Genomic DNA, 27,184 nt, shown 5'->3' with positions numbered 1-27,184 from the left:
GAGGGGACACAAGGAGAATTAATGATGGGAATCAAATCAATCCTTCATGGTTGAGAACTATTCAGAAAAGAAAAAAAAAACAAAAAAAAAGAAGCTAGCTCTAGCTATGCTCTTGGAAGTGCAAACTCAAGTGGGGCCTGATACGTACCCTTTACTTCTATTTTTTTTGTTCTTTAATCTTTCTTTCTATTGTGTTTTGCATTAATTTCTATACCATAATTAAGTTGTGTCCCCATATACTTGGCTAGCGGCGGGGCAGGCATTGTGAATTGTGATGCTTCTCCAACTATCCTGTCCTTTTGAGATTCGAATAATAACTCATGCAAAAACTGAAAAGAATAAAAAGAAGAAAAAAAGTATTGAAAAAGAGACTTACTTAATTAGGGCTTAACTTTATGGTCAACATGGAGGGAAGGGAAGTTCAATTTTGAGGAGAGGGGAAAGCCATCCAATCGAGTGGTCCACCAGTCAATTGCACTACGTGCAGTTTTGAATTTTTCGATCACACGCTTCTAATTTTTATTTATTTTTTGTATTGTGTTTATATATGTTTAACTGTTGTACTAATAGTTTACAGCAAAAGAAGGAAGGTTTCTGATTTATTTTCTCTATTTTAAGAGACAAACTTGAGGCATTGACCTAATTAGGTCAATATAAAATATAAGATCGTTGGGTTGATAAAAAAATTAGGTTGGAAATTATTTTAATCTAACCTAACTTGGTTTGAAATTTTATTAGCTCGATGCTAGCTGATCTGTGGTGGAGCTGTTGGCCATTGATTTTTCCAGTTTTCGTTCCTTCTTTGTAAGGGAACTATATTTATTGAATATTGATGTTAAAAGTTAATAAAATACTTGACACCTTTCTTTATGTCAATCTAAGCAATTAATTAATGACGTGAGAGGAGCATCATAGATTCATCATTCTTGTTACTTGTTCACGTCCACTATGTAACTTCCTTTTTATTTTCGTGGGTCAAGGATTAGAGCACCACTCATGGGTTTTACATGCTGCGACAAGTTGATGATTATGATTATAATCCTGCTCTCTTTCTACCTTTTGTCATGACTCCTAACAAATCATAATCATGAGGCCCACCAAAGCAGATACGTTTGGATTTAATTAGACAAATTTAGGGTCATCTTTATTTGGTGACTTCCCAATTATCGTATTTATGAGAGATTTTTTTTTTAGAAAAATGTATACGTATGATAATATATTTTTACTTAGTTGATAAAATAAAGGGAAAAAATTACTATTAAAAATATTTTTTATTCAATTCAAATTTTAAATTTTTATTTGATTCTCTCTCCACAAATAGAAAGAATTTTTTCTATACTAATTAAATGAAGGAAATTAAGTCAAATAGATTATTTTTCTATACTAATTAAATAAAGAATTTTTTTAATTTTCTTTTGGATTAAGAGTGAAATAGAAAGGAAATTAAGAGAATGGAAGAAATATGAAGGATAAAAATAGAGTGGAAAATACGTTGCTTAGATAAGTAGAAATAAGAATAAAAGAAATAAAGAAATTTATTTCCGGTTTTTTAGAAGAGTGAAAAAGAGAGTAGAAAGAAATAAAATAAATCATATAAAAATATTATACTCGTTAAAACAATTTAATTTTTTAATCTATTATTATTTTCAGTAAAAAAGATTTATTATTTGTTATATTTTATATTATATTTAAAAAAACAAGAAAATTACAATGCGATAGTAGATTTTTCCCTCCCATTCTACAATTTGTTAGAAGGTAAGTGTTTTTCTGCTAAGTCTCGGAGAAATAATTTCTCTCTTTCCTATTTCTACTTTCAAATCAAACAAATGGTAGGAATTTAATATTTCTATCTTATCTTCTTCCTTATTTTCTTTCACTCTATTTACACCCAAACAAATAAGGGAAAAAGAAATCTTTGATGAGAAATGGTCTTTCCTTCATTTTTATCCTCTTGTGTTCTCTTTATAGACAACTACGAACATCTTATCGAATGTGTCTCTATATGTGCGTGATGTTGATTAAAGAGTATTATTGCCACTTGCCACCCTTAAAAATGTGCTTTTCATAATAAGATTTTTTTTTACTGGTTCATACTAAGAATTTAGAACATATTTAGGTAACACTCGTAAAAAAATAGCATAATTAAGTAAAAAATTTAATTAAGTATTTATTGAATAAACATTTATCATGTGCATTAATTTATATATAAGTTGTTTTATAATTAAAGAGAAAATAAGAGTAATTAAAATGTTTTTATATAACTTATAAGTTATTTTCATAAACTATCATAAAGAGATTATTGAAATATATAAGTTAAAAACAATTTATGAATATATCATAAATTATTTTTGTAAGTTATCTCACATACTTATACAGATACAGATACTTCTGTCATAAGATAAGTTTAAATAAACTTTTTCAAATGGATCCTTATTCATATTTTAGTGTTATCATTATACAATAGGTTATAAATATATGTTTTCTTTTTCTTTTATCCAACGAAGATAAGTTCTTGAATAATACAAGTAACAGAGTTTTCTTGATCTACATTTAAAACTTATAGTAATTCTAAAAGAATTTAATTTAAAATATTACTATATTTGTCATTTCATCTGGGAAAACAATCACTCTCATTGGGTGAATCGAGAGACCATCTCCCTCCCTAAATCTCTTGGGGCCTAAATATTAATTCACCCTGCCCGTAAGGTTAATATATATAGCGCTCCTAGGGAAGCATACTTGAGATTTTTTTACATTAAAAGCAGAAGCTAAGCTTTGAGTTCAAGTGCTATAATCCAAGTACTTACATTAGGGTTTTTATCCTTCGAACTTAATTCCACGACCATCTTGCTTAGGGTTTTCAGTTTCGTCTAGGAAAATGAGATTTTTTTTTTTTTTGTAAGGCGTGGGAGGATAGTTCCAAACACATTATATGTGAATTGAACCCAAAGCTCGCATTACATCTCATCCAGAACGCTGTCAATGAGTTTCATCCCTACTCTCATTTGATTCATCAGATTCTTCACAAGCTTATAGATTTGGAATGAACAGTCAATTTCAAGCGTACCATTTGGGAAGGCAATGCGTGTGCCAACTGATTTGCCAAATATGGTGCCATGCATGGAGAAACTTTTCTCAGTTGGCATGTTTGCCCTACTCAGTTAGGACCCCTTGTGTTGACACATAGAATGGGTGTGGTTCACATTAGGCTTTAATTGTCTTTGTCTTTGTCTTTGTCTTTGATCCTTTATATTCTAAGATTTCTGTTTTGGTAAAAGAAAACATAGAAGGCTAAAACAACTAAAAATAAAATGGAGGAATTATGACTAACCCATTGAAGGTGTGCGGCCAAATCATCTTGTGTGTAGGCATGGTAAATTTGCAGCAGAGAGGATGAAGGTAAATTTGAATTTCCTAATCTCTTACAAAATAAGATGGGTTCAAGATTGAATTTCAAGGAAACAGGGGATAAAAAAATTAAATCTCATGTATTTTGAATTTTGTAAAATTTGGTAGAATTTGCGAGAAATTCACTTTACAATTTAAAAAATAAATAATTTGTCTATATACATCATATTAGTGATAACAACTAAATAAATTTAACTCAATTTACTTAGTAGAATATATGAGTTATGGTAAACTATCCATAATATTTATTTTCAATTCTTACTAATTATTAACGATAATTACATATTTATAATTTTTAAATGCAATCAAACTTATACACTACGTACGCACTAACGATAAATGAAACAATAATTACATATTAATACTTTTAGTTACTTTTTAAAAAAAAATATGATAAGTGTGTGCTTTTTAGAAAACAAAATATGATAGGGTTAATAAAAATTAAAATTTATAAATGAATAATCATAAATTTAAGTCAATTGATTGAGATAACATGATGATGATGAATATGATGTGTGTGAATTATTATAAATTATTAATCTTAATCAATAAATAAATGGATGAGTTTAAATACTTATTAATTAGGACTCAAATCACCTGTCCCAAACACAGACTCCTTTTCTGTGGCATCCAACAATATTGTGCCAAGTTATTAAAATTTTACATGTCATCTATGTTAAAATTTAAGGGCATTTGAGTAAAAAAAAATGTCCTCCTCTTACGCTTTTGACTCTCATCTTCCCTTTCCTTGAAGTTCCAACAGCCACTTCACCAACTACCCTCTCATTTTTCAAACTTACTTCCTTCCGACTTTCCTCTCTAATGTTGTGTCAATTGATTCATCTCACACTCAAACAATTTTCCCAAATCAAAGATTACTGGGCAAGAGACTTGCAAACAAAACAACAACACTGGTTTGTTGATTTCCAACGTGAGAAATTACTAACCTAACACACATATTGCACTTGATGCACCGATACAGGAAGGAGGTGTTGACAAAGGATGAGGACACACAAATTGGACTTCATGCACCAATAGCGAGTGGAGATGCAGAAATTTATTAGTAGAACGAGAATGTGGGTCAATGGAAATAAAATGATGCAGAAATATGATATTCACTTTTATCTAAATTATTATCTTAAAAATTATATTAACAATATGATTTAAAAATTATATTAATGGTATGATTTATGATTGGATGATAATATAAAAAAATTATAATGATGATTATTAAATTCTTATTTTAATAAGTAAAAAGATAGTTAAATATTTTCTTATATTTAAAAGTATCCGCACAAGATACTTACTAATATTTTATTACAATGTAGTGTAAGCTAGTCAATTCGTAACGCAAGATTGATTAAAAATATGAATTTCTCATTGCATATATAAAAAATGTGGTGTAACCGTGTACCTCAATTCGCAAAGCTTAAAGATTTTATTTTTCTAAACAAATATTATATAGTACATTATTATAAAAAAATAATTTTGTTAAGACTTTTAAACAATTTATAAATTTATTTCACTGCCTTATAAGTTACTTTTATGTTTTTACCTACACATCACAATCAACTCGTCAATTGTTATTGTTACATCATATCTTAAGATTTGATTTTTTTTCCTAATTATATCAACTTTCCAATTATTTATTGAATTAGTTTTATGTTTTTTTAATTATATGACCTAATTCAATTCCTTACATAATTTTTATTTTATCGATTTTATTCATAAAAGAAAAAATGTTTTAATTTTTAAGATGATAAATTATTAAAAATAAAATCCAAATATTATAAATATTAAATATGTCATTTTACATCATCTTGATATTTTTCAACTAATTTATTAACTAGTCTTACAAAACACTTTAAATTAAATCAATTAACTTATAAGCTTTTCATCAACTTCCAATTTTTTCATTTTTTCAACACTTAACTTATAATTTATAAGTTTTCAGCTCATTTTTAAACTTTCAACCAGTTTATAAATGAATTTTAGCAAACATTAAGACTTTTGACTTAAAGAATAAATAATACCTACTAAAAAAGCATAATTAAGGTGTAATTTTTTGGTCATTATGACATTTATGTGAAGTATCCATCAATTGATATCAGCCAGAAAACACTACTCATTATCTTTAATGAATTTCTCATCCAAATCATATTTTTTCTTCCACGAGATTAAATCTTAAAACATTACTCAAAAAAACTAGGTATAACAAAGCCGTGTTTGTGTTTTATATTTTATTTTTTAAAAACTATTTTATAGATTGGTTTTAAAAAACTAAAAAGGATATTAATAAATGGCTGTGTTGATTAAGGAGACAAAAGTAAGAATTACTATTGTAAAATTATTTGATATTTACTTTTTTAAATGATTCAAATAATTTATTATAATGTATTTGTTGTTTCTTAATAAGGAACTTATTAGGAAGACTCCATAAAAAAATATTTTTAATGTTTCTCCATTTTAAATGCACTTTTATGTAAAAAAAATAATTATATTCCTTGATTAAAATTATCAAAAAGATAAAAACCAAATCGGCCTCAAATATTTAATAATGAACCGTTAATTATGAGAAAAAAAATTGTTTATCATTATAAATAATCTTCAGAAATAAAACTCTGTATAATCAAAGAAAAAAGAATTGAATGTCACTTTCAACATCAAGGCGCCAAATGGTGAAAGCTTCATTGTTGTTTCCTTGCTTGATAATTTTATTTCTCATAGCATCTGGAACTGGTATTCCTCTCGATTCTTCTCTGTTATTTGTCTCTTGTATTTTTTTTACAGGGGTTTACAACACTTATAAATCATGTTGAGCCAACTGAACTAGGCCTCTTAGTTGTTTGTCTCTTGTATAGAATTATATTTACTAAGAATTAATTTATTATCTAGAGCAGTTTGCATGTAATGCAAAATCTTGTGAAATGGTCGAGTATTTGCTCTCATGAAACAATTTTGTTTTAGTTAAGTGCTAATTAAGGTTTTGACAAAAGGGTGATTGAGTGAACAAATTTTGCAGGTTTTGTGGATGCATCTGATGCATGTACCAAATGCGAATTCGAGACAGATTGTGATCGTTTACATTGCGCTGGCCCTCGTTGCGTAAAGGATTGCATCCATGGTTGTTGTGGTTGCAATTGTAGTCCACCTAGTGAAATTGTTTGATAAAGAATCATAATAAAATAAAGTTGAGGCTTTCATTGTTAAAAAATAAGATGCAAAAAATCCATTCCTCCAGAGTGGAATTTGCTTGTAACAAGAGAAATTGAAATCAATAATAAGATCTTCAATTCTTCGAAAAAAGTTTACATCTCATCTCATTTGAGATTTTGTTTTGCTTTTTATGGGTTATATATTGTCCCCAAAGCTATACACTAATCTCCTTGTGTATTGTAAATTATTGTGAATGATTTGCTCATGAAAATGGTTGAATAGTGCATATTTGGTTTTAAGTTACGCGTGTTAGATCAACCACCTACCCGATTTTGTTGATTTGTTTAAATAGTTATAATCAAGGAATTTGGTTATTGGCATCAATAAGTTTGATTAATTTATCGAAAAAGTTATAGTCAAGGGATTTATTTACTCTGTTGTAACTAAATCGGTTGTAATTAAGTGTTGAGTGAATCTCTCCATGAATGAAGCTCAAGCTCTCCAAGCTCTCCATCATTACCTTTGTTTCAACATAATCTAAAATCATGTTGAAGCAACTTTAAAAATAATAGAGAGAATAAAAAAATAGTTTAAAAAAATAACAAAACAATACAATATTATCACGTTACATTCCTATCAGTCATATCAATTAACTTTTAATTCTGTGATGGAGAGAAAAAGAAATTAAAGTAAGTTTGACTACAGATATTTGTTAAAAAGGTTGATTGAACCAAATCAAACCAAAATAAATCCGTTAGTGAGTTTGGAGATTCTGATCGATTCTCACAGAAAAAAAAATATTTCTTATTATGGATTTGACTTAAATAAATTTTTAAAATCAAATACCTAGCAACACATTATAAGTTTTAAAATGAAGTCAACATATTACAAATTGAAAAACTATATATATTTATTTAACCACCATGAAGAAATGAATTGTAAATAATAATTGGGCCGAACAAAAGCTCGTTGGAAAGCTAATTCCCACCAAATCCATAAATTAACCAAGAATGAAATTTCATAAAACAAATTTTGACTTCTATTTCTTTTTTGTCACGAATACATTTAAACTCAGAATTTTCCTTGAGCCTGAAAACTTAGAAGGGGATTGAATTCTAAAAGATAGGTCCATTTCGAACATATTTGGGTTTCTATGGGTTTAATCCGGATTACTTATAGTCTATTGGTGTGAACAAAGCAAAGGGGAATTGCTAAAAACACACCATTTATGCTAAGTATGCCACCCTTCTGTAGTTTATCTTGTTTACGAGAATATCCTTCACAAAAACATGTTTATGTTGATTTCAAAACAAAAACGAAAATGTATTTTTATTTTGTATTAGGATGTTCGTTCTCGGTACAAAACAACTTTAGTTCACAAAACAATACAGTCAAATATATTTCTGCTTTGTACTGGGAACACACACCCCGGGCACAAACATGAATACTCACTTTCCTTTTATCGGTCTTTTAAGGTTTTTACCTAAAAGTAAAAAAAATATATATATATATATATAATAAATTTTTTAATTCAAATAAAATAGATGAAAACTTTCCTATTTTATTCTTCTTCTTTTCATTCCATAGTAAAACATAAGTGTAAATTAATGCTATCTTGAATTTTCAAAAAATGATAGTTAAATAATAAAAAATAAAAAATCCAAAAATTAAAAAGAAATAGAAGGAGTATGTTTTTGTTTTGTTTTAAGGTCTTTGAATATGAAATAAATTGTATTAAAAGGAAAATATTCAACTTATGTGTGTTTAAGTTCTTGACAAAAATTTATCATTATTTTTGGTAGGACAACTTTGTACCAATATCACAGTTTAAAAAAAAAAACCTACAAGGAGTATGTTTTTGTTTTGTTTCAAAATCAATGAAAAATGAGTTTCTATGAAGGATTTTTCATTAAAAAAACAAAATAAATTACACAAAATTCCCTCTCTAAGGTTTGCTCTTACTACACCCGTACCTCTCCAATTTTTTTACATCATTCTGAGCCCCCTAATGGGGGTTGATGTAACATTTATCATGCCTAAGTGTATGTTTAATAAAATAGAAATAAAATATTGGAAATTTTGAACCAAAGTATAGAGTAAAAGTGTAGGTCTCACATAATTTTATTATTTATTTCACTCATTTTCTATCCTCTTTGTCCTCTACCAAACAGAACATAAGAGAGAGGATCGATGTAACCATTTATGGCTAAGAGAGGGTTAGTGTAATGGAAGTAAAAAATTAGGGAGTTTTTTTATAGGATTCAAAAATAGAGGAATATGGGGTGTAATAATACAAACCTCATGGAGGCCTGGGTAATTTACTCAGAAAAACATCAGGGTGGTGTACTTAACAAAACAAAATGGCTGTGCATTTAACCATACCCAAAAGAAGTGCATGACTATTTTCCACTTTGGGCTTGACAGAAAAATATAAATAGCAAAACATTGTCAAGAAACTAAGAAAAAATGACAGACACAACAACTTGTTGGATATAAGAGGAAGACATGTCCCTCACTTCTCCTCCACAGGTCCAAAACAAGAAAAAAAATTATATATTAAATTAAATAACAAAACGAATTATCCAATTCCACTTTCTATGTTGTCCACCCTTCTCCTCAGAAGCCATGGTCGTAAATCTCTCTCCCTCTCCCTCTCCACCTTTACATTCCAGTTCCATAATCAGATTGGCAAATTCAAAGTCACCCATTTCAGAACCATGGTTGAGACTCAAAACCCACTTCCCAAAACCACTCCTTTCCCCAACAAGTGTGAACTTCACTTGCAACAAGAATCAATTTTTGCACGGTAAAAACAGGAACAGGTTGGATTTCAGGACTTGGTCTATTGCTGGTTTTGATTATGGAAACTTTGAAGGGCCTCAGTCTGTGCTTGAGGCTGCTGCAGTGTTGACAGCAATCATTGTTGTGCATGAGAGTGGCCACTTCCTTGCTGCTTCTCTCCAAGGAATCCATGTGAGTAAGTTTGCTGTTGGTTTTGGTCCAGTTTTAGCAAAGTTTAACGCCAAAAATGTTGAATATTCCATCAGGGCTTTCCCCCTTGGTGGCTTTGTGGGGTTCCCTGATAATGATCCAGAGAGTGATATCCCTGTTGATGATGAAAATTTGCTTAAGAACAGACCAATATTGGATAGGGTGATTGTGGTTTCAGCTGGTGTTGTTGCTAACATCATTTTTGCATTTGTTATTATCTTTGCACAAGTCCTGTTTGTTGGTTTGCCTGAGCAAGAGGTGTTTCCTGGGGTGGTTGTGCCTGATGTCAGACCTTTTTCAGCTGCTTCAAGAGATGGGTTGGTTCCTGGGGATGTGATCCTTGAGGTCAATGGAAGTGAGTTTCCAAAACCAGGTCCTAGTGCTGTTTCTGAAGTTGTTGATGCCATCAAGAGGAACCCCAAGAGATATGTTTTGCTCAAGATTAAAAGGGGGGAGCAGAATTTTGATATAAGGGTCACCCCAGATGAGAATTTTGATGGAACCGGGAAAATTGGAGTTCAGCTAGCCCCTAATGTTAAGATAGCTAAGGTTAGGCCAAAAAATCTGGTGCAGGCTGTGGAGTTTACTGGGCAAGAGTTTTGGGGTCTGGCATCTAATGTTTTAGATGGGCTAAAGCAGACTTTTTTGAACTTCTCCCAGTCAGCTAGTAAGGTTTCGGGTCCTGTAGCCATCATTGCTGTTGGTGCAGAAGTGGCGCGGTCGAATATTGATGGTCTCTTCCAGTTTGCTGCGATACTTAATATTAACCTTGCGGTTATAAACCTTCTTCCTTTGCCTGCTTTGGATGGAGGTACATTGGCATTGATCCTCATTGAGGCTGCTAGGGGTGGGAGAAAGCTTCCTTTGGAAGTGGAGCAAACGATCATGTCTTCTGGAATTATGCTTGTTATAATTCTGGGGTTATTCCTTATTGTTCGAGATACCCTAAACCTTGATTTTATCAAAGACTTGTTGTAATTAATTATTGTGAATTCTATAGTTAGCAGTGGGCTTCAAAAAAAGTACTTCATGATTCTTATCTTCAATGCTGTTGCACACCAGTGTCTTAGCCGGTGGTATATCTGTACTAGAGGAGGCAAGATCATTTTAAACGATTGAGGTAAGTTTCTTTCTCCAAGGATGTCATGTGAGAAGCACCCCTTTGTTACCAATTCATTGATCTGATCCGGATTGGATTTGTGATCCTAGAATATAAATTTACGAGTTACAGATACTTACTAGCTTCGATTATGAATTTTAATATTTTCTCTCTTTGCATTTTCTTTGGAATTTATGTTTGTGCACAAATATAGGTTACTATTTGATATGAATTCTCGGCCTCTAGAGATGTCATTGACTCAACAATGCTTTAATAAAGCATGATGAATACAGAGCAAAATCCTTGCTTAGTTTTTTAATCTTCTGGAATGATATGCGTTTTCTTTTCGTTTCTAATGTATTTAATGCTGTGCTCATGAAAATTAGAGTCCAATATATGTCCAGGATTGAACTGTCTGACATAATTGTGTTAACTCTCTTGCTACATTACATGTCTTGCTGTTTGCTAATTTTATGAACAATCAGTATGCAATTTCCTGAGGAACAAACATCAAGGCAAATATCTATCATCTACAATTTTTTCTGGTTAGCTAGCCAATCAGAGGGCCCTTCACATAGACATAAAGCGGAGAAAACGGAGAAGAAAACGTAAAAAGTGGAGAGAGGAAATTAATCTTTATTTAGATTATGGTAGGAGCCTAGGAGGAAAGAGAGTGTCAAACTGGAAAATTAGAAAGTGTTCCTAAAAGGTTAACAACTTTCTCCTTAAAAGCAGGAAGTGGAACGTGGAAGTGAAATATATAAGAATTCAAACTAAGATTTGCATGTGACCGAATTTTTACACCATCTTGTCAAAACCAATATTATAGTATTACCACGATTAGCACTAGCCTATAAGGGTTGCAAGAGAATTTTTCTCAAACAAGAGAACTGGCTTTATGTTTCTGATATTTTTGGACACCCCAACAGTATAAATACTCAATATTTCTCTTTATTTCTTTTTTCTTGTCTCATTATCTTACATGTCTCATTATTGGTTCTTTTTTCTCTCTCTTTTAAGTGTCTATTGGTATCAGGTGGACTGTCTAACTTACTCCAAGTAAAAAAGAGTTAAACAACCCATCACACCTGATTGGTGCAATTCTCTTACGTACTTTACTTTAAAATGATTGGGTGCTAGTATTAATTGCACCAATGAAGTGTGATGGGGTTGTTCATACTTGGGGTAAATTAGAGTAATTAGCCCAGAAAAAAATGGTCAAGAATAGTAAGCACTAATTTATAGGGAGGTTAGAGTAATTAGCCCAGAAAAAATAGTCAGTAATGAATACAAGGGCTTGAAAGGTTTTTACATTCCAGCAAACTCCATTTTCTAAATCCTTAAATCATTTTGAACTGCTGAATTCTTAACTCATGGGACGTTCCCGATATGTCACTAGGATTACTGAGTTCGTGAAAGTTACTAATTAACTCAATTCAGGCATCTAGGAGATTTGGAATGGCTCCAAACCTGATTTTCCCTATTTGACAGGATTTCAGATGATAAAGTGGAGACAATATCTTGTGATACTTTACCTGCTGAAACAAGAAGATGCTAAATGCATATAGTGCTTAGTGCTTAGGACAAAGGAATTACTCAACGGTGTTAACAGTTTGTAGGCCTCAATGCTAAGGATTGATTGTGAAATTTGTAGGGATCAATGCTTTTTTATCGACAAATGTTAATTGTTAATATGTTAGTTTTTCTTAATGGATAACTCGAATCTACAACCTATTCCTCCCTTTCTTTCTTACTTCAAAGTATATAACTTATTTTATTCTTTCATATATTTAATTTTTTTGTGAAACTTTCATATATTTGATCTTGTGTGTGTGCATGTGTTGTCGAATGTTGAATTTCCTTAAGAAAATTCCACACCACCGGCATCTAGAGATCTGTCACCATTAAATACTGGCCATAGCTGCCAGAATGATAATCATATGACTAGAAAAAAAAAAACACTAGTTGAACGCAGAATAGCCATAAGGAGAAAAATGGGATAATAATACAAAACCCGAATTGTCAAAACATGTAGTCTTTCTCATTGGGAAACAAAAATGAATTGCGGTGTGTGAATTTGTGAAATAAGAAGAAACGAATTCGTTTTGTCGAAGGTTTGTGATTGAATAATGGGTTTGTTGATTGAGTTCTTGATGATATTTGGAAGAATTGAAAGAAGAAAAAGACAAGGATCATAGATATTGGGGTTGTGTGGAATGCTGTATGTGTTGAGTTGAGTGTTGGTTAAGATACACATTCAGTCATATCATATGCATCCACTATATAATAAGCAAAACTAATTACAATTCAGTCATTTTTTCACATATAATTGGATTTATATGGGTCTAAAAACCTCTAGCTCTTAAAAAGTACAAAAAAAAATGTGAGGAACAAATATTTAATATGAATTAGAAGTGTAAAACGTTCTTTTTTTAGAGAAAAGTGTAAAATGTTATTAATGTAATAAAAGGAAAATGTCGTGCTAATCATGTAATTAAGCCAAAATTCATGAATTTAGATAAATTATGGGATAAAATTTACAAAAACATGAAATTATTGTTTTTATCTAGCTATTATTTGATATTTGTTAATTCATGATGATGAGTCTCCAATATTCAACTCACCTAAATCTTTAGTTGTAAAAAAAAAAAAAAAGACATCATGTAATCATCTCAACTAACATCTACTAGCGTTTATAGTATTATTCTACTATGTTAACATGTAGCATTTTCAAAAAGAAATAAATTCAAATTCCTAGAATGAATGTTTTTTTTTTTTTACAAAAGAATGAATGATATTTATTTACTTTAAAATGAATGTTAAGGACTAAATATAGTAATTTTAGATTTGAAAGATAAAAATCAAAAGATTTTTTTTAAGACCAAAATAAAAATTCACTCATTTCACGTGATAAAAAATAGTGATTTTAAATTTCAAAGGATAAAAAATAAAGAATATCTTTTGCAGAAGCCAAAATCAAAACTCATACATTTTATTGGAACACAAATTTTATTTAAGTTTTTTCTTTAGAGTTTAATCACATGTGTTTTTTACATTGAATATGTGGATTAATTAATACGATATTGTTGTAATTTTATTGCTCATCATAATAATTATGTGTATCATTTTTAAAAAAAAAATAAAACACACACATAAATTGATTTGAGTATCCCTTGTACCTATATTAATATTTATTTATTTTTCTAACAAAATAATTTGTCTTTTTTATAAGGTATTTTATAATTTTTGTGAAGCATTTAATTTTTTTCATTATTTGTTATTATTAAATATTCTAGGTGTATGTGTTTTTTTTTACAGTAATACATAATGTGTTTTCACATCACATAACAAGTTAATAGTTATAAACAAGAATAAAATTGATAGATATCAGTAATATTTAAAAAAAATCCAATTAAACTAACTAATTTATTTAATTTTACTGATATGTGTAATCTTGTTAAAAGTATCTTTAATTAAAGACACGAGAGTATTATACAAGTCAATAACTTATACTCTCTCATTTATTTTTTTCCTACTTATAAGACATAAATTTAAAATGATGATTTTTTTATAAAACTAAATATATAATGTTTCTTAATTATTTTTATATTATAAATACATATAATTTAAAGAAAAGAGAGAATGCATTAATAAATAATAAAAAAATAAAAATATTAATTAATGGAATAATTTAAAATATATATAAATTTATCATCATCAATTAAATTTATTATTTTTCTTTATATTGATGAACTAGGAAATTAAGTATTATAACAAGAAAGGAGAGCACTAGTATATAACAATATATGATTTGATCCATCTAAAAATCGTTTATTTATTACTTTATTTAACCTTTACATGTAGTGGATAATATCACCTAATTTAGAAAAAAAACAAACCAAAACAAGCAAAATGTATATAAAAAAAAAAAAACAGTCAACTGACTTGGCCGCAGACCAAAGCTGTACTTAGAGAGAAGAAGAAAGTAGAAACAGAAGTGAAGAGTGAATAAACCGATGAGAGTAAAAGTGAAAGGCTTTGGTATAAAAGCGTGTAATTCACCTGAGTTGGCCACTGCATCAAAACAAAACAAAAGGGTTTCCCATTCGATTCGACCCCACCACCGCTGTTCCATACTCTGCCTTCTTCAAATCGCCATCTCTTCCTTTCTCACCAACCAATTACAAAGGTACATTCTTTCTCTCTCTCTCTCTCTCTCTCTCTGATTCTAGTCCTTTAATTAATACGGTCTTTCTGTATCTTGATATGTACATGCATGAGATAAATTGAAAAACAGAAAACTCGTTTAACCTATAATTCGTTCACACATAAATTCCTCAACAATTCTCTCTAACCAATAAAATTTCTGGGTGTCTTTTATTATTTTGATTCATAACTTGATCTATCTGTAATCTAGTCTTTATTGGGCGAACGAGTGAATTTTGGTTTATAAGCTCTTCAAACTTTGGTTTGAATTCGTTCAGAGATCTTATTGAAAGGAAAATTGATATAAATTGGTTTAAATCTTCTGACCAATTCATAACCTCCTTTTTTTTTTTTTCTTTTCATTTGAATAATTGTATCGATTATCTGTCACAATCGACTTTAACGCGAGTGTACTTGCCATTAATTTGACCGCGTGCGACTTAGATTAGATTAAATGCAATTTTTTTTGTCCTTTAATATTTGTCTCTTAATTTCTTTTTCAATTTGCCACCATATTATGTTGTGTCTATAGTCTCTGAACTCTGATTGCTGATTAGATTCAGTATCTGATTGGGCGAGTGTTTGTGAAATTGATTCTGGTTTGAATTGATTTTGATTTTTTGAAAGGAAGTGAGTTAGGTTTAGGCGTTTTTTATTCTTGAAAGAAGTTAAGAGGAAAATTCGATATAAATTTTGTTATTTAACACAAAAGTTATCCAAAGTTATTTTAACTCAAAAATCAATTTTAGATCTAGATTCAATTTTTCAAACCCAATGGAATGGATTGACACAGTGATGTAAGATCTCACTCGAAATGATCTATTTAGTGAGAGAACCCATGTTCAATTTTTAGGTATGTGCAAAATTCCTTTGGGCCAACCCGAGGAGTGATAGCCACATACTCCAATCAAGATTAGTCTCTAACCCAGCAGCACCAAAAGGCAAAAAAAGAAGAGTCAATTCTTCAATGTGACACCAAACATGTAAACATTTACCTAACATGATGGTAACTGATATTTCATTGTGATCTTGAATGGTTCAACAACGTGAAACCAAACATTCACTTGATTTACAATCAATAATGTGTATTGAATTTTTTTTGAAAGCTAGACTATGGGGAGCAAGGCACCAAGTTGGTCTGACCAATGGGGAAGTGGAGGGTTTGCCAGTGACCACTATGAGGAGGAGGAAGAGGAGAAGACGAAGATGAAGAAGAGTGGGAGCAGCAAGAAGATGGCAGATGCAAAGGCTGTGGCATCAGCTGGGATGGACAAGGCCAAAACTGCAGCAGTTGTGGGTGCCCAGAAGGTGAAGAGTGGAACCTCTGCTGGCCTCAAATGGGTCAAGAATCAGTACCAGAAAAGGACTTCCAAGTGAAAACTCACTCACTTGCTTGCTTCTTGGACAGACAGTTTCATTTCAATAGCTTTGGTAAATAATACATACATGATGATGCTCTAGTAAAAGTGTTTTGCTTGTTTCTTAAATTATTATTACAGTATTATGCTTTGGTTTTTCTTTCTAGTACAACAGTCCAGATTAACTTGTTATTTTTATATTTTTACATTTTTTATAGAAAAATGTTGGATGTTAATCATGTTATAAATTTTTACCCTCCATATCTATCTTTCTGTTACTGCTCTCGGTGAACAAATTTTACAGTTTACACCATTTGTGCCGACTGCAGGGTGACGTTTTACAAATGTTATATTGTAAAATCTATATTTTGTAATTAAATTAATTTAGACAAATATTTAAATTTAAATTATGATAAATGAATATAACATTATTTTGCTTTTTACACAACCTATATTTGCATTTGAAACAATTGGAAACTAAAAGGTACAAATAGGGTTGGATAGGTTGGTTTTTTGTGTCACTTAAACGAAATCAATGTCAAATCAGCTTAAATATTAGATTTTTTTAATTTAATTGAACACAAATAAACTAACAATTTTTTTTTTATATTTCAATATAAAGATATATTATTTTAATTTTTTTAAAAAAACTGTTTTAATAGAAGTTGCTCAAAATTTTAAAAATAACTTAAAGCGTATTTAGTTTGGTGTTGCTTTCTACGTTTTCGTGTCAAATTTCCAAATGCGAGTCAAAGCAATTTGTTATAGTTTCATGTATTTTACACTTGTTAGTTAAAGAGACCCAAACGCAAAATCAAGCGTAGGCACGTTAAAGAATCTCAAACGCAAAATCAAACATAAGCTTAATTCGCCAACTATGAAGTAACACATCGATGATAGGATTAAGTTTGTTAGCTATTCGTATACTGAATTCAAACAGTTTTAAACAGAAAACTTATCCAACAATTTTTTTTTCTTCATCCAATCAATGTTAAAATTCAAATCCATTTCAATCCAATCAGAATAAATTTGAGTTGGGTTAGTTTTTGGCTTTTATTTCATTCTTTTTAAAACAAAATAAACCTTAAAATACACAATATTATAAAAAAAAGTACTCATAACTAATTTAAAAGAGCATTTAATAATGACATTACTTTTAAAAGAAAACAAGACTAAATAAATATCCAATCCCAAAATAATAAACTTTAATCCAAATATAAATAGTTAGATGCAACTATAGATCAGCTGAGATATCATTAGAGAAAAAAAAAATTAATATAAATAAAAATAAAAATTGAGAGCATAACTGAAAAAAATAGAAAAATGGAAAAAATAAAAGATATTAAGAGTATAATTAACTAAAATTTAAAAAAAGATAAAGAAAATTTGTCATTAAGAAAAATACTGATTAATAATTTTAAAAAACACTAAAAATTATCAAACTTGGTATATAGGAAAATAAACTTTCAAGAAGTATTTATTGAGTTATTAACAATATAACTGAGACTCGTTGGTTGAAAAATTATTCCTTAAATTATGGTTAATGTCATGATATTTGACCACTACTAAAACTAATAAAATCTCGGCATTTTTTAAATAAAGTTTAAATTCATGACTAATTGAAATAAACTAATTTAACTATTTTGATTGATCTTGATGTTTTTTCATTCATTGGAAAAATAAAAACACAACTCACCCTAATCTATCATGCTCAAGAATAGTTTGACGGGGAGGGAGAAGGAGAATCCCAAATAACCAGAAAAGAATCATGCCGTGACCCTCATCTTGCAAGAAAGTAGGCAGCTCTATTACAATCCCCATCAACATAACTAGTAGAAATATTTTGATTTCTATGGTAGCTTGGAGAAGCAAATATGCATAAGGATGGAACTCTGGACAGGAATCAGCCTTAATGATATCAAATAAAGTAAATCAAGTATTTGATATTATCTACACTAATAATAAAGAGAATATCTTATCTTGGTGCTCACATTTTTCAAATGATTTTATGCTCCATGAGTTTTTAAACTTCAAGTTCTGATGTTTTCTTTTTAACAACTGTGACATTACTTTTTAGTTAGTTACTTTCTATTCTTACTCTTATTATTTATTTATTTGTAGATTTTAAATCTTTTTTAATTCTTTTATTTTAGACTTAAAGAGACAAAGGGTGTCTCTCTTCTCTTGGTATAGAAATAAAGATAACATTAAATAATATTTTTTTTATAATACTTATTGTTGGATTTCATCAGGTTATAATCCAAATGATATTAAACTTAATTTCTTTAATCAAGATCTTAGATTCGAATTTTATAAATGAAAAAAATATGATTGAAATGATATTAGACTTAATTTCTTTAACCAAGATCTTAGATTTGAATTTTATAAATGAAAAAAAATATGATTGAAACGATTGACTCCTCAATCAATTTTTGACAATTATTAATCAACAAAGCCGATAAATATTTTGAACAAAAGTCATGGTAATAAAAAGACACTAATCGTTGGGTCAATGATTAACACAGTAACACGTTTCAAAAATATTTGCTGAATTTAGAAATTATGTAAATTATGATACTAAAATTCAAGAATAAATACTTCTTCAGTGCTGTAAAGACTATTCACCATAGAAGTGCATTCATCCAGTTGTGTTGGCTCCAACAGTAGAAGGCAGACTCCCATCTTAATTATTTCATAAGAAAAGAAAGAATTTAAGCAGAGGATCACAAAATTTGGTAAATTAGTTCTGTCAATGTGACCTAAAAAGTATAAAAGAATTATTATGTTTAACAAACATTCCATTGTGATCAAATAATGGCATAAAGTCCTCTCAAAAAAAAAAAAATGGTATAAGATTGTCTTACTCTACTAAAATCAGTGTAAAATTCAATTACACTCTCAGCACATACAATATTTCCTCTGTTATAATTTTATGAGTTACATTAGTCAAATAAACATCCTCTCAAACCCTTCATTATTAATTATATTAAAAATCATAAAATCATGTAACACATTAAATAAGGAAAAATATGAAATTAGGTTAAATCATGTAACTCAATATTAGTTATATACAAGATTATTTGTTCTAGGCCCACTATCACCATTGTTAAAAAAAGTGTGGGTAGCACTCTGTTTCTGTTTCTGTTTCTCTTCCATTTTGTTTGAACACAGACGAGATTTTATTCCTTTATTATGTAAACTACAAATTGTATGACACCAATCGGACATGCAGGTCAGGGATCAACGGTGTGAACAAAGAACATACCCTTAAACTTATGCAATTTAGAACTGATAGAAACACGACAATTTTCAAATAAGTTTCAGTAGACATAATAAACTTTACATAAAAGCATCAAACCAGAGAATTTACAATTAAGCTGACTTCTTCACATTGGTCAATTTTAGGAAGTACTATTCAGATGGTTTACCAGTCACGGATTATTTCAGAACACAAGCCCAAATGTGTTCTCTCCACTGTAAGTCATGTATAGAAATCCATCTTCATCCTTGTTTTCCTCATAAATTGCAGACATCATTGCCGCTGCATAAACAGAAAATCACAGCTCACTTCACAAAATTAACCATAAGAACCATAATATTCCACATACACACCCACAAAATCCATATATATTACCAGTTGGTGGCAAAATATTCTTAACAAAAATGAAGATGGCCTTCTCGGGACTCAGCTTGATTCTCTTCCGCACCACATACACAAACTGGCCAACAGTCAAATCAGCAGGGACCAGATACCTACATTCATCCAAAAAAGAACAATAATACAAACCATAAATAAAGAGGAAAGAAAAGAGATGAAACAAGATGGCATGTATTCACTCGAACATTCAAATGATTGTCAATGTTCTCCATGGAGTAAGAATTTGAAGCATTTATTACAGTTAACAAAGGCATATGAAAACATAGACCACATCAAACACACTCATACTCATGCAAGATCGATGCTCCAGCCAGGTTATTCATTCTTCTAAGTTTGGAACAACATTTTTTCACAGCCATTTTTTTTTTCCTTCAATTTTGGAGGGGTGAGATGATATTAAGTGAGAGTCAGGAATCATCCAAACCTCTTACAGTTTACAATACGTATAAGACTTCAATATAGAAAGTATATATAGCTTCAATCCATACCCAAACAAAATAAGAGTGTATATATAGTGTATAAAATATACTTTACAAAATTTAAAGTAAAAGCAATCCGACATTCAAAAAGTACTAACACTAATACTCGGAGTAAATAAACTGTGCCAATATTAACAATTGCACTTTCCAAAGAACAGAAGAAACTAACTTTTTCTTATCAATTTCAGGAACATCACTCTTCTCTGCCCTTTCAACAATTACCTACATGGAAACATCAACCAAATTAATCAGCAAAAAAATGAGAATATAATGAATTAATGATATATGCAAACAGCAGAAAATAAGATCTTACTGGAATTCTTTCGGGATACTTCTCCCTTATCCGAGATGCTTCAGCCTGCCTCCTCTCTGGCATGAAATGTTTGCACAGATTAGAAAACAAAGGAGCAAAACAAATGCAAGTTTTTACATCACTAATGATGTTTAGTTCATAGAGTTTTTTCTTCACCAAGACAAAAATAACAGATCGCCATGAGTTTAAAGATGAAATTAAAAAGGCATGGCTCACTAATAACAACCAGCCCAATTCATATGAAGTAAAGTAACATATCATCACATCATATCATGTGGAAACCAAAAGTAAAACACACATCCGAAGCCTGAATTAACAAATGCAAGGAAAGTGCATATTTAAGTAATATAGCATAGGTCATTTTTCACGCTAAGCTAAATAAAAGAAAAAAGAAAAAAAAAGCCGAAAATACAAATTTACTAATTCAGTAAAAAAAAAAAGTTCAATTTTCCAGGGATGACACATAATGAGACTCAAAAATAAAAATTTCACAGCCCCAATTAAACCACAAATGCGAAATTACATAGCCGATGCATGAAAATTCAAATGCCCTCGAGTATTATCCGAGAATTACAAGCATCAACTTTAATTCCTAATTAAAAATGCACTATAGCATGCAGAAATGGTTAAAACAAAAATAAAGAGAAAAAAACGAACCAAGTGGGTGTTCCATCTTGAATGAGCTCTTAGCCATGACAATAATTCTGCAGCAGAGAACAAAGGTTAAAAGAAAAAAAAAGGAAGGCAAAATACGAAATTAGGGTTTGCTACGAAGGTAGCGATAAATTGATGAACAGAAAAAGAATTGCAATGGAAAACGATATTGCGTACCAGAAGAGAGAAAAGAGAGAGAAATTGTGATTGAGATAAGAGAAGAGAATCGAGGAAGTTCCCTGTAAGCAAAGGAATTAGGAAAATCTATTATACTCATTCGTGTGCCAATGTCTCTGCTCAATATTCACAAAAAATTAAAAACTCCTCTCAACGACACCGTTTCTTAACTCTCTTGTTGCACAATTAAGATATGATTAAGATTTAACAAAATAAAATACGTGAATAAATTAAAAATATTTTCCACACAACGATTTTGGTAGATTTTCAGTTTTTTCTTTCAAAATACAAATAAGATAGGGACCTGAATATGCGGCAGTCACAAATTTTGACACACAATCATTAATGATAATCATCCTCTTATTAATATTAAACTAATCATATTTTAATCAATACGTTATACTTAAAATGAATAACTAAAATAATGGTTTAATTCACTTAACAGGCCAAATTTGTAACCCAGTTATCGCAAGAAATCTAATTTCATAAACTAGATAGAACATAAATTTGGGTTTTTTTTTTTCTGATAAGGATTGGTTTTCAAATTTTTGTTGCTTCCTTATCTAAAGTAGTTACAAATTTGATTTTCCAAATATTTTTAGTATCTTTAAATACTATTAAATTTAATTTGAGTTTTTAAAGTTTTTATTGCAAACAAATGCCCACTTAGACTATGTTTTGATTGGTAAACATAGACTAATAAGAGAGTAATTCGAAGTCAAAAATTGGCAAACAATTGGTAATTCCTTTTTTAGTTTTTTTTTTTGAGAAATTCTTTTTTTAGTTTTTAACAATGTTTTGTTTATTTAATCATCAATGATGTATTTTTTTAGGGACGGGTTGGAACACTATTTTTTATTTTTTTATTACTAAAAAATGAAATGAAACGTTTCTATTGATTTATTGTAACTTTGGAATCGAATTAGAAAATTCAAAAAGACCATACATTGATTTATTTTAGGTCAACCAGTACAGTTATTAACTTTGAGTTCTGAGCCCAAGGTTTGGCAAGAGTCTGGTAAAGAACCACAGTGTATCGAAGTCCATGTTTGTCTCAACGTGCCACGCGTACGAAGGTTGGATCAGACTCAGAATTATTAAAAAAAAAAATATACTAACAATATATGACCAAACACATTATTTTTAGCTTTAACAAACTTTTTATTACAATTATTTATTTTTAAAATTATAACATTACGATAGAGACTCTCTATGATACTCATAATTTTTTTTGTTAATTAATAATATAATAAAATGTATTCAAAATTCTATGTTGTTAATATTTTTATTCTTGTACTGCTAATGCTGGACCCTAATCGAATCTCGGAAGCATTAAATTTACCATGCCATTGCAAGTGTAGCCAATTGGTGGATTTTTTTTCCTTCATTTCATTTTTCGTATGGTCAGTCCTTCATAATTAAATTGACCATGAAAGTAAAATCTTACACCTCAAACCCTATGGCAGTACGCTTGTCCCCACCAATATATCTCAGCTCACACTATAATTTATTTTTTATTCAATAAAGTATAACTCGATTAATAATATATGTTAAATTTGTGAAAAAAATTGAATTTGTTCAATCCCTCATATAATACATCATTAGAAAGAGGTGATAAATTTTAAGTTTAATTTCATTTTTTATCCTTAATTTTTAATTTTTGATGAATTTTATGCTAAAAAATTATCAAAAATATAAGAATAAATTTTTTGAAAACTTTGGGTACAAAATTTGCTTAAAACAATAGAATAAAATACAATTATATTATAAGTAAAACGAGAAAAGATAAATTTCACAAATTTCTTTGCAAGTATGAAGTAAAATGTGTCAAGTTAATTTATTAGGGATAAAATTTGTTAAAAATTTTAAAAAAATTATGGTAAAAAAATGCAATTAAATCATCTAATTAAAAAAAAACACTTTTTGGAGTTGTGCTTGGAAACTTACAACTAAAGAATTAAGTAACTACTTCAGCAAAATTCCTTAAATGCGTATAACTTTTAAACAGTAAGATAATTTGTGTTGGAGTCTTAACAAATCTTTAAGATGCTTGGCAATGTCAAAAGGGGAAGGGTTTAATTACAAAAAAGATGCTCATTGCCTTGTCACTAGAGCTACTTTGTCATGGCAGATTTAAATTTGGTGAATTTTATTCCCCTCTGATTCACGTGCTTGCATTCTCATCAAGAGGTCGCAGCACTATTTAATGGTGTAGTGTAGTCATTCTCACATGCTTGTGTCTACCTGCTAACATTATGTATGTGTAGTATATATGGATCCAAAGTTTGAAGCGTATACTGTGTATTGTCCTTGTAGCTGCTGTTCAGTTACCATAATTATGCGAGAGGATAAGTGACTTTGCAGAGGGAAAGTCTTCCCCTCATTAGATCAATTTTACAATTCTAATTTTCCCACATATCTTACATTAATTAGTTGTATAATACTTTTTTATCTTTGAATTAGTAATGCAATATTTCTTATATGTATAGTAAATAATTTTAGATTCATATAAAATTTTACATGTGAAAGGAAATATAGAATTATATAATAGTTATTTAAGTAACTAATGTAATTTGATCATATATATATATATATATATATAATTTAGATCAACCTTAAAAAACATTTTATAAGAAAAGTATTTTGAAGTAATTAGTAATCATTATATAAAAACTATTTGATTTAAAAAATATCTTTGTTTTCATTCCAATCATTATTATGAAAATGTTATATTTTATTTTCTTATTTATAATAATTTATATAAGTAATTGTAAAAAGATATAAAATCTTATTTCATTGTTTTTATATAAAGTTTTAAAAATTAAAATAGGATTTTTATACCTTTACTTCATCCTTCATTTTTATTGTATAAGTAACAAGCAATTCACAGGCCAAGAGACAAAAATTGAACCATAAAATTGATCTAATAACCTAAAAGAGGAAAAGTCGAAATAACTTTCCCTCCACAAAGTCACTCAAATACTAAATCCTCTCCTCGTGATTATATGAAGACGCGTGTGAAATAAATGAAAGGAAGACCCACCAAAGGTAAAACTAGGTTACGTATATGTTACTAAGACCCCCTTTTCTTCCATGAATAAAATTTTCTTAACATCTATTTTAATATCTTGTATTTTCCCTTTCCTCTAAATTCTCTCTCTTGTTAAATTGATAATCTTTTTTTACATTTACTAAAAGTTATTGTTACTACACTTTTTTAACAAATGAATACTCCGTTCGTTCTAAATTGATTTTACATTGAAAAAAAAAACATATTTATTGATGTTCTCAGTTTTCAATGAGATATTAAAATATTTTTTCAATCTTATCATCTAATGACTAGAGTTATCTTAAAAGATTTAATAATATAATTATTGAAAGTAATAAAACGAATGACAATATTTTAGTAAAATTATCTACTGATAAATGTTATTTTCTTCAAATAGTTGCTTTTCTAGTGTGAAAAATTAAAGCTTAGCCATCAGATAATTTAGGACAAAGGGAGTAAATGGTTTGTGATTTTTTATTTTTTTTTACAAAATAAAAGGATATTAATGACTTGTAATAACCGAACCTAGCAATTCATATCCATTTTACTCTTACCCTCATTCTTAACAATCATTCATAGACAAAATCGAAAAGCTCAACGAGTTAAGTAGTGCGTTAGTTGTGATAAATTCTTTTATAATTGAGTTAAATTTTTATGAATAATAAAAAATTGGACCCAGTTACAATGGGGGTGGAGGAGGAGGGAAAAGTAGTGTTATTACTATCATTAAGCAACAAGGCTAAAATAATTATTATTTTGTATGTTCGGGGCCTAAACATTTAGGCTAACAAAAAATGACTTTTTGAAATAGATTAATAATAAATATATAATTTTAAAATAATATAAAAATTAAATAGTAATAATATTTAATATACTCTCCTGTAAGATTTTTAAAACATTTTCAGTAACTTAAAACATAAGTTTCCCTCAATTACATTGGCTTTTAAAAGGTCTTAGACTAAGTAATACTAAGATTTTCCTATTCTCGTTCTATTTATATTCTTAAGTAAACGTAAATATATTTACAAGTTATCATTAAACACCTAAATTAATTGATGTAAGATTGTTTCAGTTGAATTAATAATTTTGTATTTGAATATGTTAAAAATTCAGAAAAAAATTTATTATCTATAATAGTTTTATCCGATTTAAATAAATTGTCTTTGATGAAAAATATTTGTGCTTTTAAAAATGTATATTAACAAGGTCGATTCTTTTCCACAAATCAATTGGTGCAAGCTATTTTAGTTTAATTATCTCAAGTAGTGAATAAAAAATATTTCTTTCCCGTAAGCTGACACATTTTACGTATAATCATTTGTAAGCAAAATCAACAATTGGACACCGTTCCCTCTAAAAAAAACTAAAACGATTGGACACCGTTACTTATTTTTGTTTGGGATAGTGCTATTACTAAAATTAAACAAACATTGGCTAAAATTTACTCCAAGATTCCTCATTGAAAAAACTAGCTTTCTATAAGCATCTGTGCTCTTTTTAGAATTTTCAAAAGGACCAAGGTGATTATGAAAAATATGTGTAACTCTCTGTCCTCTAACTACACAAGTGCGGCCATTTATTTATATACAATTATCATGTTTACACTTTTACATAATCTCATGTTTATTTGAAACATTCTTCTTTTGTTTTGATACTAGGACATGTTTACATTAGGTTATTTTAAAATAATGTTTTCTATTGTTAAAAAAAATATTAAAATGTTTTTCTATAATTAATTACTCATCAAATATAGAAATTACGAATTCTTCCACATCTATATAATTTTAGTATAATAATATATGGGCAATTATACATATACTTTTTATTTCTTTTTTTCTAATTACATCATATATATAACTTATTATCAAAACTGACTCAACACTCACTTAGGCCTACAAGAAAATTTTGAGAATTTTTTTTGCTTTGAATTTAATATATATAAAGAGAAAAGATCAAATTATATTAGTGTAATTTTAACAACTATTACATTGTTATATAACTTTAAATTGAATAATATTTTCTTAAAAATTATCATTGGATTGAAAATTTCTTTCATATAAAATTTTATATTAATCCAAAATCATTTTTTATCTTATTCGTATAGATTAAAATCGACATAATATAAACATTTCAAAATATTCTAAAATATGAATCATTTGATTATCTTGTTTAATTTTGTTCAATTTTAACAAAATTTAACACAAACAAAATATATATATATATATATATATATATATATATATATATATTCTCCGTGTCTTTTTCTTACATACAATATTAAAAAAAACATTTTTAAAAAATAGATAGAATTTGATTTTAAAAAATATGATTTTTTTTATATATAAAAAAGCTTAAACATAAAAGCACTTCATCCTTAGGCCCCCTACTTATTACTTTTAGACTTAATTATCCTTTTGGTCCTTAATTATAATTACAACAATTTTTTCTTTTAATTTTTTTTATTTTAGTCCTTATAATTATAATTTTTAACTGTAATTATTTTAGTCACCACATCCAAAACATTTAAAACTGTTAAAAAGTTAAAATTTTCTATTTTTAGTTTTTGTAACAATGTTAGACAATTTTAGGCATCGATGATCAAAAGTTAAAAAATTATAACTATAAAGCCTGCAATG

At 28.8% G+C, this 27,184-nt stretch overlaps 3 protein-coding genes across 5 annotated transcripts; 2 read left to right on the top strand and 1 right to left on the bottom strand.

The window, feature by feature from the left end:
- The first annotated feature begins 9,095 nt into the window (after positions 1 to 9,095).
- Positions 9,096 to 12,407, top strand: LOC114417319 (membrane metalloprotease ARASP, chloroplastic-like). The gene is made up of 2 exons (XM_028382475.1): positions 9,096 to 10,675; positions 12,146 to 12,407. Exon 1 carries the CDS (start codon positions 9,190 to 9,192, stop codon positions 10,531 to 10,533), a length of 1,344 nt encoding a protein of 447 aa, XP_028238276.1. The 5' UTR covers positions 9,096 to 9,189; the 3' UTR covers positions 10,534 to 10,675; positions 12,146 to 12,407.
- Positions 12,408 to 14,660: 2,253 nt separating this feature from the next.
- LOC114417318 lies at positions 14,661 to 16,485 on the top strand. 3 transcript variants are annotated; one of them, XM_028382473.1, is made up of 2 exons: positions 14,661 to 14,843; positions 15,967 to 16,485. In XM_028382473.1, exon 2 carries the CDS (start codon positions 15,974 to 15,976, stop codon positions 16,235 to 16,237), a length of 264 nt encoding a protein of 87 aa, XP_028238274.1. In that variant the 5' UTR covers positions 14,661 to 14,843; positions 15,967 to 15,973; the 3' UTR covers positions 16,238 to 16,485. The 3 variants fall into 3 exon arrangements, with proteins under 3 accessions (XP_028238274.1, XP_028238273.1, XP_028238275.1); XM_028382472.1 differs by having other exon boundaries at positions 14,665 to 14,843; positions 15,971 to 16,485; XM_028382474.1 differs by lacking the exon at positions 14,661 to 14,843 and adding an exon at positions 14,859 to 15,843.
- Positions 16,486 to 19,460: 2,975 nt separating this feature from the next.
- On the bottom strand, positions 19,461 to 21,622 carry LOC114417317 (autophagy-related protein 8c-like). Its single transcript, XM_028382471.1, has 6 exons — positions 21,500 to 21,622; positions 21,326 to 21,372; positions 20,669 to 20,724; positions 20,525 to 20,577; positions 19,853 to 19,971; positions 19,461 to 19,759 (listed from the first exon to the last, which is right to left on the bottom strand). Exons 2-6 carry the CDS (start codon positions 21,360 to 21,362, stop codon positions 19,662 to 19,664), a joined length of 363 nt encoding a protein of 120 aa, XP_028238272.1. The 5' UTR covers positions 21,363 to 21,372; positions 21,500 to 21,622; the 3' UTR covers positions 19,461 to 19,661.
- Between the last annotated feature and the right edge of the window lie 5,562 nt (positions 21,623 to 27,184).

Source organism: Glycine soja, chromosome 6 (assembly GCF_004193775.1).
Source record: "Glycine soja cultivar W05 chromosome 6, ASM419377v2, whole genome shotgun sequence".
NCBI lineage: Eukaryota > Viridiplantae > Streptophyta > Magnoliopsida > Fabales > Fabaceae > Glycine > Glycine soja.
Note: the sequence above shows the minus strand (reverse complement) of the source record. Positions and strands in the feature narration are given on the sequence as shown.